The following is a 13,394-nucleotide window of genomic DNA, read 5'->3' on the forward strand; positions in this document are numbered from 1 at the left end:
ACTAGTCAGCCTGGCCCATTCAGCACCAGTCACCAGTATTTTGCTATGATGTTGAAATTATACTGTTGTATTAATGGTTTCTACTTTATTTTTACAGTGCTCTCCTATATATGAATGATGACTTTGAAGGAGGAGAATTCATATTTACTGAAATGGATGCTAAGACTGTAACTGTAAGTATATCTCTTCCTGAAAATTTCCTTTTAAAAATTTTAGTCTTGCCACTTTTCCAAGGACTAGAAGACTATTGTTTTCCAAATACTTCTGAGATTAAGAATTCAGGAGGTAGAGAGGGTCGCAGTAAATTTATAATCATAAAATGTTAGAAATAGAAGCATCCATAAACGTCGTCTTCTCCATTTTTTTTTTTTTTTGGTGGTACTGGGGTTCCTGGAAGCCCTTCTACCACTGGGCTACACTCCCAGACCTATTTTATAATTTGGAAACAGGGTCTCTTAAGCCAGCGAGGCTGACTCCAAACCAGCGCGATCCTCCTGTCTCCGCCTCCCAAAAGCGGGGATTACAAGTGTGTGCTACCACACCCGGCCTTCTTCTCCATTTTAAAGACAGGTAAATTAAAGAGTAGAGATAGTAAGGATTTGATGATGACCATATACAGCTCTTTTTTTTTTTTTTTTTTTGGTGGTACTGGGGTTTCTGGAAAGCCTTCTACCTCCAGGTTACACTCCCAGACCTACTTTATATTTTTATTTGGAAACAGGGTCTCTTAAGCCAATGCGGCTGGCTTCAAACCAGCTTGATCCTCCTGTCTTCTCCTCCCAAGCGTGGGGATTACAAGCCTGCGCCACCACGCCCAGCAATATGCAGCTCTTTAATGTTAGACTTTGAACAAAACTTATATTTTCTTTTTCTTTTTTTTTTGTGTGTGGTGGTACTGGGGGTGGAACCCGGGGGCTTTCTACCTCCGGGATATACTCCCAGCCCTATTTTATATTTTTATTTGGAAACAGGGTCTCACTAAGTTGCTGAGAGCCTCACTAAGTAGCTGAGGCTGGCTTCGAACCTGTGTGATCCTCCTGTCTCAGCCTCACAAGCGCTGGGATTACAAGTGTGTGCCACCACTCCCGGCCAAACTTAGATTTTCTGATTCTTTGTCAAGTAATCTGATAGAAGCATCAGTTTCTAATTTACTGTGTTAGTCAGCTCTTCTTGCTGTAACTGACAAGAACAACTTAGAGAAGGAAAGATTGATTTAGGCTCATGGTTTCAGAAGTTTCAGTCCATGCTCATCCAGCTCTGTTGCTCTGATTCTCAGATGGGACAGAACATGATGGCAGAGGGAAGGTTCTCAACTCATGGCAGCCAGGAAAGAGAAAGAGAAGAAGGGGCAGGAAATGAGATAAACCCTTTTCAGAGTGTACCCACAGTGACATGCTTCTTCCAACTAGGTCCCATCTCCTAGTGGTCCTTCCAGCCATCAGTGGGTTACTGCTCTGATGAGGTCAGAGTCCTCATGACCCAAACAATTGTCAGAAGTTCCACCTCCAAGCCTTGCTGCACTGGGGACCCTGTCTTTAGCACAAGACTTTGGGGGACATTGTTGATCCAAACAATAACTGTCACCCAAGTAGGATAAGTCAAATGATTATGAAGTTTAGTTTTCAAATAACTTGGGTTTCTACATACTTGGGTTGAGCATTGGCCTCCAAATGTCTTGATACCAAAATGATTATGTGTGTACATACATGTGTGTATATAACTAGGTACATATAATTTACATATGAGTATAAGTAGTAAATCTATACATGAAAAACTATGTACATAAAAACATGTAAATCAAGAGCTAAATTCAGCCACATCTTTCTAAGAAAACCAGTGCCTTTGGAAAGCCAGCCTTCTTAGCACGTACAGTTATAGTGAACATCTTTTGATTTTCAAGCCAAAGAACAACATACAATTGTAGAAAAGTCGGTTTTCCAATTGATGAAACAATCAAAGTATAAATAGATGATGAGGTATCTCTCTTCTATACAGAATCTAAATAGTTAGGACATGTATGGAAACTTCAGAGTTTGGGCATTATATAAGCCAAAAGTTTATTTCTTAAACTTTTCTTGAGTTTTATGTTTTTCCCTTCATAGCTAGCATACTTTTCTCAGTAGTGAATCATCCAAGTATCACTCATGACATGTAGCATTCATATTACAGAAATTATATATTGCTGGGTTTAAACATAATTCGAGTGAGGATTCTGGTTAAAATTGTCCAGAAATATTATATAATTAAGAAGAAACTGTGCAGTGTGGTGCAAACCCAGTACATAGGAGGCTGATACAGGAAGATTGCAGGTCAACTCTAGCCACAGAACTTAGCAAGATCCTGTTTCAAAATAAAATAAAATAGGGCTGTGGGTGTGGCTTGGAGGTAGAATAATCCTAGGTTCAATCCTCAGGATCATACACAGATAAAAAAATATTTTATGCACTTAAAAACATTTTATTGGTACACTGTAAACATGCCTCGTGATGAAGTCTGGGGTGATAGAGGCATACATGCACACAGCACTCGGTGAGCCCTCCCCAACCCACCTTCCTGAGTACTACACTGTGACAGGCATTGATAAATTTGTGTATGTACATTATGTCCATTGAAATGTTTCTTTCTTCAAGTTTTCCTCCCCCTTCCACCTCCCTCAGGTCCCCTCCCTCACTCCATTAAGGTTTCTCCTCTTTGTCTGGAGTCCTTCCTGTGTCCTGATTTCTCCCTAGCTTCCACATATGAGGGAAAACACCAGCTCTTCACCTTTAGTGACTGACTAATCTCACTTAGCATCTTCTCCAGTTCCGTCCATTTCTCTGCAAATGACATAGCTGCACAATTCATAATTGCCAACAGTGGATCCAGCTTAACTGTTCATCAACAGATGAGTGGATTTCATGAAGTGTAATACAATGGCGTATACTTTTTATTGGTGCACTGTAGTCATACATCTTAATGGGGTACAAGATGGTAAAGGCGTACATGCACACATCACTCATTTAATCCTTCCACAATTACCACCCTGTTGCTCCCTTCCCTCCATCTATTATTTGGCTTAGTGATTGACTTTGGTATGTTTAAAAGTTTGTGATGTCTCAATTTTTTATAAAAATATTTAACATTAATCTGGGAGTATATTTGATAGTTTATAATCTAATAAATTAAGATTGATGATCTGGGTGGGAGTTTAAATGCCCTGTACAATGGTTTCACTTTCTAAAGAGTTATGAGTAGAGACTGTTTTATGTCTGTGCTCTGCTAACACTGAAACAGGTGCACAAAAAATGCTCCCATCTCATACTACTTGGAAGAAAATCACACTTTGAAAAGAATCCGACAGGTGGCTGAAAAGATTTCTTTGCTTTTTCTCCCTCTAGTGGCCATATTTGGAAATGTTCAGTGTTTGAAATAATGCTTGGAATACTGTGTATGAATCAGTTTCACTGTTGAATGTAACTTAACTGGAATTCTGCAGTTTAAGTATATGAATGCAGATAATAGTCTCCTTTCAAAGATCTATAATTTTAAGTGTAAATATTTTTTAAACCACCAAATCTAAACTCATTTTAAAAAATAGATGAAATTATCTTAAATTATTAATGGAAAAACTCAGCAATATTTTATATTATTGTGTATGGCTCATCTTTAGAACAGTTGATTTTATAACTAGAATTCTTAGATAAAATTTTTGGTCTTTTTTTTTTGCAGTACTGAGGATGGAATACAGGGGCATTGTACCTCTGAGCTACACCCCTAGCCCTATTTTTAAGTCCTTTTATTTTTGAAACAGGGTCTCACTGAATTGTGAAGTGCCTCGCTAAGTAGCTGAGGCTGTCCACGAACCTTGATCCTACAGTGTCCACTTTTCAGTGCTAGGATTACAAGCGTGTGCCACCATGCCCGGCCTGGTAATTCTTAAAATTGTGGAATTTCCAGTTCTTACCTCTTTCCCGTAGTAAATTTGTTCTAATCTCAGTAAAGAGAAATGAATAATTTTCCTTTTTAGCTTTTCTTTCTTTGACTCCTGAAGGACAACTAGGTCAGGGCCACACAAAGAATTAAACATTTTCAATCCTTTACTTGGTAAAAATATGGAGATCTCCTACCTAACTGAAAAATGGTTGAATACTTACAATTATTAAAGACAAACAAGTACATCACAAATGCTCCATGACTCCCCGTTTTCAGTTAGCTGGAAAGCAAACAGAATTTATTTATTTATTTATTCATTTTATTTATTTGTTTATTGCAGTACCAGGGATGGAACCCAGGGGCATTCTACCTTCAAGCTACACTCCCAGCCCTATTCTTTATTCTTTACTGTGAAACAGGGTCTCACTGAGTTGCAAAGGGCCTCACTCAGTAACTGAGGCTGTCCTTGAACTGTGATCCTAAATATCTCAGCCTCCCAAATGCTAGGATTACAAACCGGGCATGGTGGTGCACGCTTGTAATCCCCGCGCTTGGGAGGCTGAGACAGGAAGATCACACAGGTTCAAAGTCAGCCTCAGCTGGCTTAAGAGACCCTGTTTCCAAATAAAATATAAAATAGGTCTGGGAGTATAGCCCAGAGGTAGAAGGCCCCTGAGTTCCATCCACCCCCCCCAAAAAAAAAGTAGAAGGGGTTGGAGTGTAGCTACTATTGGTAGAGTAGTCCTGAGTTCAATCCCCAATTCCATAAAATAAAATAACCTTTAATTCTTCTAATTTTATCAGAAAGAAAATGCTAAATTGTTCCAACACTCTTTTTGAATATTGTAAGTTGTTGCTACCAAGATCTGGTAATCACACAGAAGTGATGGATGGATAGCTTGCATGGCCCAGTGAATCCTAACCAGAACCAGAGAGTGAGCAGCTCAGAAAACTGGAAAGTCAGCTCTCCAGACCACTTACTAGTCTGCTTTTCTATCCTATCCCCTAAGCTTCACACATCATTCCCCCCACCCCTTTTTTGTGGTACTGGGGATTGAACCCAGGGTCATTCTACCTCTGAGCTAAACCCCTATCCCTATGTTGATGAGGGCCTTGCTAAGTAGCTGAGGTTTGCCTCTAGCCTGTAATCCTCCTCTCTTAGCCTCCCAAGTACTGGGATTGCAGTGTGTGCTACCAAGCCTGGGTCAAACATGATTTTTATTCATTTCTATGTAGAAATACACAACAGGCTCTTTGTCTGTCCTCAGTTGGCACAGAGGACACCAGTAACTAGTGAACTGTCTAGATTTACATCAGAAAAGCCACCTCCATGAAGATGCTTAAGAACAGCAACTTTGTCTAGAAAAGACAAACCACTCCCCAGTGATTGTGAATAGGAGAGGGATCAGAAACTGACTGTCTGTTCCACTCTTCCTGTAAACACTCCTACACACGGCACACACATAGTCATAAAATACAGGCACATATAGGCGTACACACCCCTCTTGGTGTCTGGCTTTGACTCCTCCACCTACCTCTGAGTCACACAGCCTGAAAGTATAAATGTTATGTAGCATCAAAGACTTCAAGAAAGTTGTCAGAAGTGCTTCCTGAAGATGGCAGTGAAAAAATCGTAGCACTCTCTTCTTAGGCAGAAGGGAAACAAAAGTTCTTATCCAGTGTCAACTCAGTTCAAAAAATAGCTAGTTACAACCAGTCCAGCTTACCACCAGTGGAATGGCTGTGCTGCTCTTCTGCTTTATTTTTCTAAGCTCTACATGGGATGAGTGAGGTTTCAGTATTTCCCAAGGAAGACAAATGGACTCTACACCCATGGGATTCTCCTTTAAACAGAGAACTACGGCCTGTAATAGTGTTGCTTAAGCTCACTCAGCTTGAAGAGCCTGCTTTTCATCTTACCCCCAAGTCCAGTGCCCCAAACGGTATCTGTTTTCCTTCACTGCATTCTTCTACCTAAATATCAGCAGGCAGCTCTACCGGAGCAACGTGACGCTTCGAAGTTGTGTATCAATCATCTCAAAACACCCTGAGGCCGTGAACTAGGTGGTGCCAAGGGGTAGTGTGTTCTCATCACTTAAGGAAGTCAAAGAGTGTCTGGGTAACCACTGAGCAAGAGTACTGTGAAGAGAGCCGAGCATCATGTGGAATTAGACTTTAAAAACACCTTATAATGCAAAAAACATATATACCATAAATAGACAACTAAGAAATTAGAGAGGATGCACGCATATAGCCACTACTTAGGCCAATAATAATGCTTTTCTGGCACTCAGATGTCTTCTGGATTTCTTTTTAATTCTACAAATATTAAAGGAATAACCTGCCTCATACCCAGATGCACTGCTAGTGCCAAAACTATGTAAGTGAATTAAGAGAGACCTCTCGCCTTCTTAGAATCTGCGGGCTATTATCATAGCACGTATTGAGAAATTACCATATGCACATGTAGTGCTACATCTTTGGCTTAAAAAGTTTTATATTATGATATAGTATGTCATTCTGCTTTATATAGCCCTCACCAAAATGCCTGATACCAACAACCTGGAGAAGCAAAGGTGTATTTTGTCTCATGGTTTCAGAGGCTTCAGTCTATGGTGAGCTAGTTCTATTGCTGTGGGCCCAAGGAGAGCAGAACATCCCGGCTAAAGGATATGACAGAGGAAAACTGTTCAGCACATGGAAGCTGGGAAAGGGGGGCAGGAGGGAGAGAAAATAGCTAGGGGCTACGTACAGCTCCCCCAGGGCGCCCCTTCAGTGTACTGTTTTCTCCAAACACGCCCACCTGCCTGCCATTTCCTCCTCCTCTCAGGAGTGCATTCAAATTATAAGTCCATCAAATGGATTATTCCACCAATGGGGCAAGAGCCCTCCTGAGCCCATCATTTCCTGAGACCCTCACCTCTGGCTGTTGCTGCATTGAAGATTAGCTTTAAACAAACGAGCTTTAAGGGGATAATTGCAGAGCTAAGCATAACAGGTAGATATAATTTTGACCTTCTGTTTGTTTTACAGATGAGAAAACGGAGACAATTTATTTCTCCTTCTGCCCTAGGATTCCATTATGCTAGCCCCAATAATTCTATAGAGGGAAATGTTTACGATGTAAGAATTTAAAGTCTGATTTTCACTTTCTTCCTCAGGCCTCTATAAAACCAAAGTGTGGGCGTATGATCAGCTTCTCATCTGGAGGAGAGAATCCGCATGGGGTGAAGGCAGTCACCAAAGGCCAGAGGTGTGCGGTGGCTCTGTGGTTTACCTTGGACCCACTTTACAGAGAACTGGTGAGTTCCTCATGCACCCAGAGAGCCAGTTACACCTGCTGATGAACTGGTCTACCTGAAAAGTGCTTCAAGTTGTTCCATACTCCTCCACAGACATGAGAGATCATGACCAAAACCTTTCCAGAATTCTTTCTGGTTTACAACCCAGGGACTGTTTTCTTTTTCTTTTTTTTAATATATATTTTTGGTGGTACTGTGGTTCCTGGAAACCCTTCTACCTCTGGGCTGTGTGTGTGTGTGTGTGTTTGTGTGTGTGTGTGTGTTTGTGTGTGTGTGTATGTGTATGTACATATATGTGTGTATATATGTATATGTGTGTGTGTGTGTGTGTGTGTGTGTGTAAACAGGGTCTCCTAAGCCAGTGTGCGTGGCTGGCTTCGAACCTGCGCAATCCTCCTGTCTCTGCATCCCAAGCACGGGAATTACAAGTGTGCGCCACCACGCCCGGCACAACCCAGGGACTGTTTTCTAAGCAGGAACAAGTGCTTCTGATCAGATCCTGACCTAGCATTACATGTCTAGTTTTTGTTGTGGGAATCTGAGGGATATAACAGGAGCTATGAAGGCGATTCCTAACCTGATGAGTTAAAATAAGTGAAAATGTTTGCATAAATCAGTGCATCATCGTATTTGGTAGTCACTGATTAATATTGAGCTCATTAACAAATGTAGCATCAGAGGAGAAGAATGGCTTTCTATGACCTCCTGGAAGACTATATTTTATTCTTAGCAAATAATCTAAAAGATCACCTTATAAAACATGGAAGAGATGAGGGAACCTGTTTTGTACTTATTACTATTATTAAATTAATATTATTGAATTTGGAGTAGCTGAGGCCCAGCCTGGATAAGAGGCCACAATCTCATCCTTTGAGATGCCCTTAGACAGAGATTATAGTCTGTACCATGAAAAGGTGTGAATTAACACTGATAGACAGACGCCTCTGGGAGAAAGACCTGAGCTCACTGTAAGGAATAACATTCAACCTTCAGCACCATGTAGTAGAAGAGCAAACTGTGGGCGTGTGGACTGGTTCCGGTCAAAGCCGGGCCGACCTCGACCACTGAAGATGAAACTGAAGCCTCTGAGCAGGGTCCACGCCCGATGCCTTCTTCGTCTTCTCCAGCCCCAAGTGCGATGCGATGAATCTGTCAAATTCTATTTTTTTTTTTTCTTTTTGGTGGTACTGGGGTTCCTGGAAGCCCTTCTACCTCCGGGCTACACTCCCAGACCTATTTTTACATTTTTATTTGGAAACAGAGTCTCCTAAACCAGAGCGCGCGGCTGGCTTCGAACCTGCGCGATCCTCCTGTGTCTGCCTCCCAAGCGCGGGGATTACAAGCGTGCACTACCACGCCCAGCTAAATTCTATTCTTAAAAATGAAATTCTGTGCCGGGCATGGTAGGGCACGCTTGTAATCTCCACGCTCGGGAGGCAGAGACAGGAGGATCACACAGGTTCAAAGCCAGTCGTGGTGGCTTAAGAGACCCTCTTTCCAAATAAAATATAAAATAGGTCTGGGAGTGTAGCCCGGAGGAAGAAGGGTTTCATCCCCAGTACCACCAACAAAAAAAAAAAAAAGAAAAGAAAGAAAGAAAGAAACAAACAAGTTAAGAAAAGAAATTTGTTTAAAAAATTGCGTCATTATTTTATAATTAATTCAGCAGGTGATTTAGTCATTCTGTATTCCAACTCTTCAAAGTATTGTATCAAAATAAACTACATTGCCAGTGTCCCCTCTTCTTAGGGTTAAAAAAAAAAAAAAGTAAAATTTACCACTATTTAGGCAGGTCTGCCATCTAGTGGCCACAGAGGGTAATGACAAGAACCTCTTAACTGGAAATTTAGCTCAAATTGTGATAACCATCCTTCGCTGTGCATTGGAATCGCCTGGGAATCTTTAAAAACTATCATCTGACTCCTACCTTCATGAATTCTGACTTGATTGATACTTGATGTGATCAGAAGTTATAGAATCTCCCTAAATGATTCTAATGTGCAGCAAAGTTTGAGAATCCCTGGCTTAAAAGATTTTCCTGAGAACAAATCACTAGGACTGGCAGATTTCCATGTATATTGTAGATCACTCTACAGACACTTTGCTCTCAATAAATGTTCAGAAGCATAAACACTTAGGGATGCAAGGATACTAGAAATTACATGCATTTCAGCTCCAGCTCTTCAGTTTCTTTCCCATCAGTAGAGACATGATTGTAATAGCTTCCTGAAGCCATCGTTTGTGAAAACTTTGTAGGTGTGGCATTGAGCTTATTCATCAGTTAATGGGTGGGCATTTTAAAATCTAGATGTGAAAACCACTTTTAATGTTATTTAGTGTACATGTTTATGTATCAGCGGCTTACTAAGTTGCCAAGTATCTTGCTAAGATCCTGAGACTGGCCTTGAACTTGCAATTCTCCTGGCTCAGCCTTCCAAGTGCTAGAACTATAAGCCTGGGCCACCGTGCCTGACTCCTTTAGTATTTTATTCTTTTAGATTACCATTATGCCAACATAATTTTGAGTTATAAGGCCTTGCATGAAAGAGGCTTTGTTTTCAGGTCATAAAGCAGTTATTTTTATAATTTACTTCTCAAGGTTCTGTGCTAGCAACTATTTATATAACACCTATCTTGGAGGAACTTGAAGTCTAATTGGAAAGGCAGTACAGAGGCCCAAGTAGTTAAAACCTAAGGCAAAGTATGGTTATAAATGTCATCAGAAAATGAATGGTGTGTGGGGATTAAAAAGAAGCAACTAAGCTGGGCTTGGTGGTCCACACTTGTGATGCCAGCATTTGGGACCGGAGGATCGTGGTTCGAGGACAGCCTCAGCTACTTAGTAAGGCTCTTTGCAACTCAGTGAGACCTTGTTTCAAAATAAAGAATAAAAAATGGGACATTCTCAGAGGTAGAATGTGCCTGGGTCCCATCCACTATACAAGCAAAAATAAATAAATTAATAATAATAAAAAAGAAGAAGCAAGTAAGGCACATTGATGATACTGGGTTTAAAATAAGCTTTACAGGCCGGAGGTAGGGGTGCATGGCTGTGATCCCAGTGCTTAGGAGGCTGAGATAGGGGAATTGCATATTTGAGGTCAATCTCAGCTATTTAATGAGACCATGTTTGAAAATAAAAAATAAAAACGGCTAGGGGTGTAGAATGCCCCTGGGTTTAATCCCCAGTACTAAAAGAAAAATTAAAACAAGAAAGCTTTACAGGATAGGTGAGATTCCTTTGGGAGAGACATTTTAGACAAAGGATGCTTCCGTGGGTGCATATTCATTCATCAAACATACTGGAGCCCTTGCCAAGTGTCTGTAGCTTTTCTGGCCCCTAGAAATAGAGCAGAGACCCAAGCGCCTGCTCAGTTGGAGCTTATATTCTAGTGGAAGGAGCCAGACATCAAATAAGCAAAAATATCAATAATCAAGAGGTTTTCTGAAAGTCACGAGTGATGTGTAGAAAATGGAATGGGGCAACTGATTTGAGAGCGATGGGCAGGCTGAGCTCTATCCACACAAGTGCATGTGAGCCGCTGGTTCAGGGAGAAGAAACGCCTGGAGGGCAGGAGGACAACAGGAAGCTTGGGGTGGCCAAGAGCGAGGGAGCTGAGGGGCAGCTCAGTACCAAAGCTGTGCATAGTGTGAGGCGTGATGCCTGGGCTCGGTCCCCAGCATCAGAAACAGGCGAAGACCTAACAAAACCTAACAAAGAAGAGAGGCTGGGACAGGGGTTAAAAAAAGAAAGAGGACAGAGAGAAAGTGGTACTAGATTTTACAGCTTGATTAAGAACTGTGAATTTTAGCCAGGCATGATGGTGCATGCTTGTATTCCCAGTGCTTAGGAGGCTGAGATAAGAGGATGGCAGGCTAGAAGACAGACTCAAGAATGTAGTGAGACTCTCACCACCCGTGGAGACCCTTTTCCTAAACAAAAGATGAAAAGGGTTAGGGATGTAGCTCAGAGGTAGAATTCTCCTGGGTTCAACTCCCAGTATCACACACATAAACACAGATAAATTAAAAACAAAACAGAAACCTGTGAATTTTAATTTGTGGGAAGCTATTATTACCCACCCCCACCACACACACACACACACACACACACACACACACACACACACACAATGTCATGAGCTCTGTCATTCCCAGGGAATTATTGGGTCCATAAATTCACTGTGGCTAATGTGTGGCTGTAGACTAGAGTAGCATGAGAGCAGGTGAAGGAGGTGGAAGGTTTGCAATGCAGGTTACAGGAGACCAACTGGACTCATCGGTGATGGGTGTCTGTTAAGAAAACACACAGGATATAAACACACAGGGAGCATCCGGGGCATTTTACCCACATGAGGACTAGACAGTTCTTTTGAGATAGCTGCCGAGACCTTGAGGGACATCAGGAAGGTAGGAAACTGGAGTGGGAGTTGTGGAGAATGAAGAAGACAAAATCAGGCTGAAGAAGGCAGAAAGGGCTGAGTGGATCAAGCCTTTACAATCACATGGAGAAAAGAGCCTGGACCATGCAGCAGTAGGAACCTTGAAAGGGTGGCGCACACCAAGCAGGAGTCTGACTTGGTCAGATTTAAGTGCGCCTTTGGAAGCGGGAGTGGTAAAACAGGGAAACTATTTAGAGGCTTCTAAAGCCAACTAAGTTAACAATAAGGACCTAAACCAGTGTCTGTCGGGAGCAGTTTGCTGTCTGTGGCACATTCACCAACATCTGGAGACGTTTCTGGTAATCACAATTTATGGAGACATGTTATTGGCTACTTGTACTAAACAGAGGCCTAAGATATGGCCAAACATCCTACAATGCACAGGACAGCCCCCCACCACACACACACACACACACACACACACACACACACACACACACACACTGGATTTTCTGGTCTCAAATGTCAGCAGTGTTAAGGCTGAGGGACGTGGTATAAAATAAAACACCAACAGCGTGCGTGGAATAGAAAGGGGCAAAGACAGGAGACAGAATGGACGGGACCAGATGGCTTATTGGATGCCAGGAACCATGCGCAGGCTTTTAAGTTAAATAAGTGAGCAGTGTTTATCTTTAATGAGAAAAAGAGAACATGTATGTCACTATCAACTTGATTTACATTATGATGTGAGACAATAATGCATCAATAAAAGTATATTAAGGAGAGAGAAAGAGAAAGAGAGAGGGAGAGAGAAAAACACACGAAGAGCCTGAAAACACATGAATAGGTCTGTGGAGGGATGGTGGATGCATGTTGGCCACAGAATCAAGTTGTAGATATTGCTGAGACCGTGAAATTGCAAGGGGGATAAGTGGTTGAGCACAGAGTTTGCAGGAGCGAGATCTTGGAAAGTAATTGCTTAGGATACAGGACTGCCAGGAGAAGGCATCAGTCGGGGATGAAGATGAGATTTAGTCCTTAACTGGATTTAGCACCAATCCCTGCACAGATGGTGCCTGGAAGTGTTTGGGAGGCATCTGCCACTGGTACTGATTATCATGCTTGTAACAGAAATGTGTCAATTGTCTTTTTTGCAGGAGCGAATCAAGGCAGATGAAGTGATTGCCATCCTGGATCAAGAACAGCGAGGGAAGCATGAACTGAATATCAACCCCAGAGATGAGCTATAAAAACGAGAATGTTCTATCAAATATTTATTTAAATTGTGAATCTTATGAGAACCTTTTTATTTTATTTTTGTACAGAGCCATGGTATAAATTAACAGGTTAATATGAGTCGCTAGCTCTCCCTTCTGTTCCTAGGATGCTTGCTTTACTTCACTCACATCTTTCTTGGTTTTTCTTTGGTTCATCTCTCAGAGGGCAGTCACCACCATCATACACACACCACTCACAAGCAAACCACACACACAAACACACATGCACAAACATGCTGCACACAGCACACCACGTACACATGCAACACACACGCGCCTGTGATTATTTTGCAGCGCATCCAATAGCTCAGAGAGAGCACACTGGTTCTTGGCAAGGCCACAGCTCTTGTGCGTGCCCCAGTTCTAAATAAAGTTAGAGTGTGACTTGGTCTCAGCAAGCCTTTCTGGTTCCAAGCCTTTCAGATGCGCCCTCTCTCCGTGCCGACAGCCATGGGCTCTGATTTCCAGAATCTGCTCAGCTTGGGGTGTGTGGAGCCCCTGGCAGAGTCTGCATGGCCTCC

At 41.9% G+C, this 13,394-nt stretch overlaps 1 protein-coding gene across 1 annotated transcript in view; it reads left to right on the forward strand.

Annotated features, from left to right (window-relative positions):
- P3H2 (prolyl 3-hydroxylase 2) overlaps positions 1-12,846 on the forward strand; it is a gene marked incomplete at both ends in the record, with an annotated part of 162,370 nt that extends 149,524 nt beyond the window's left edge. The window contains 3 exons of the mRNA XM_080695632.1: positions 98-173; positions 7,074-7,214; positions 12,754-12,846. Coding sequence (XP_080551758.1) covers positions 98-173; positions 7,074-7,214; positions 12,754-12,846 — 310 coding nt within the window. The remainder of the gene's footprint in view (positions 1-97; positions 174-7,073; positions 7,215-12,753) is intronic.
- Between the last annotated feature and the right edge of the window lie 548 nt (positions 12,847-13,394).

Source organism: Muscardinus avellanarius, assembly GCF_963383645.1.
Source record: "Muscardinus avellanarius genome assembly, chromosome: 5".
Classification (NCBI taxonomy): Eukaryota; Metazoa; Chordata; class Mammalia; order Rodentia; family Gliridae; genus Muscardinus; species Muscardinus avellanarius.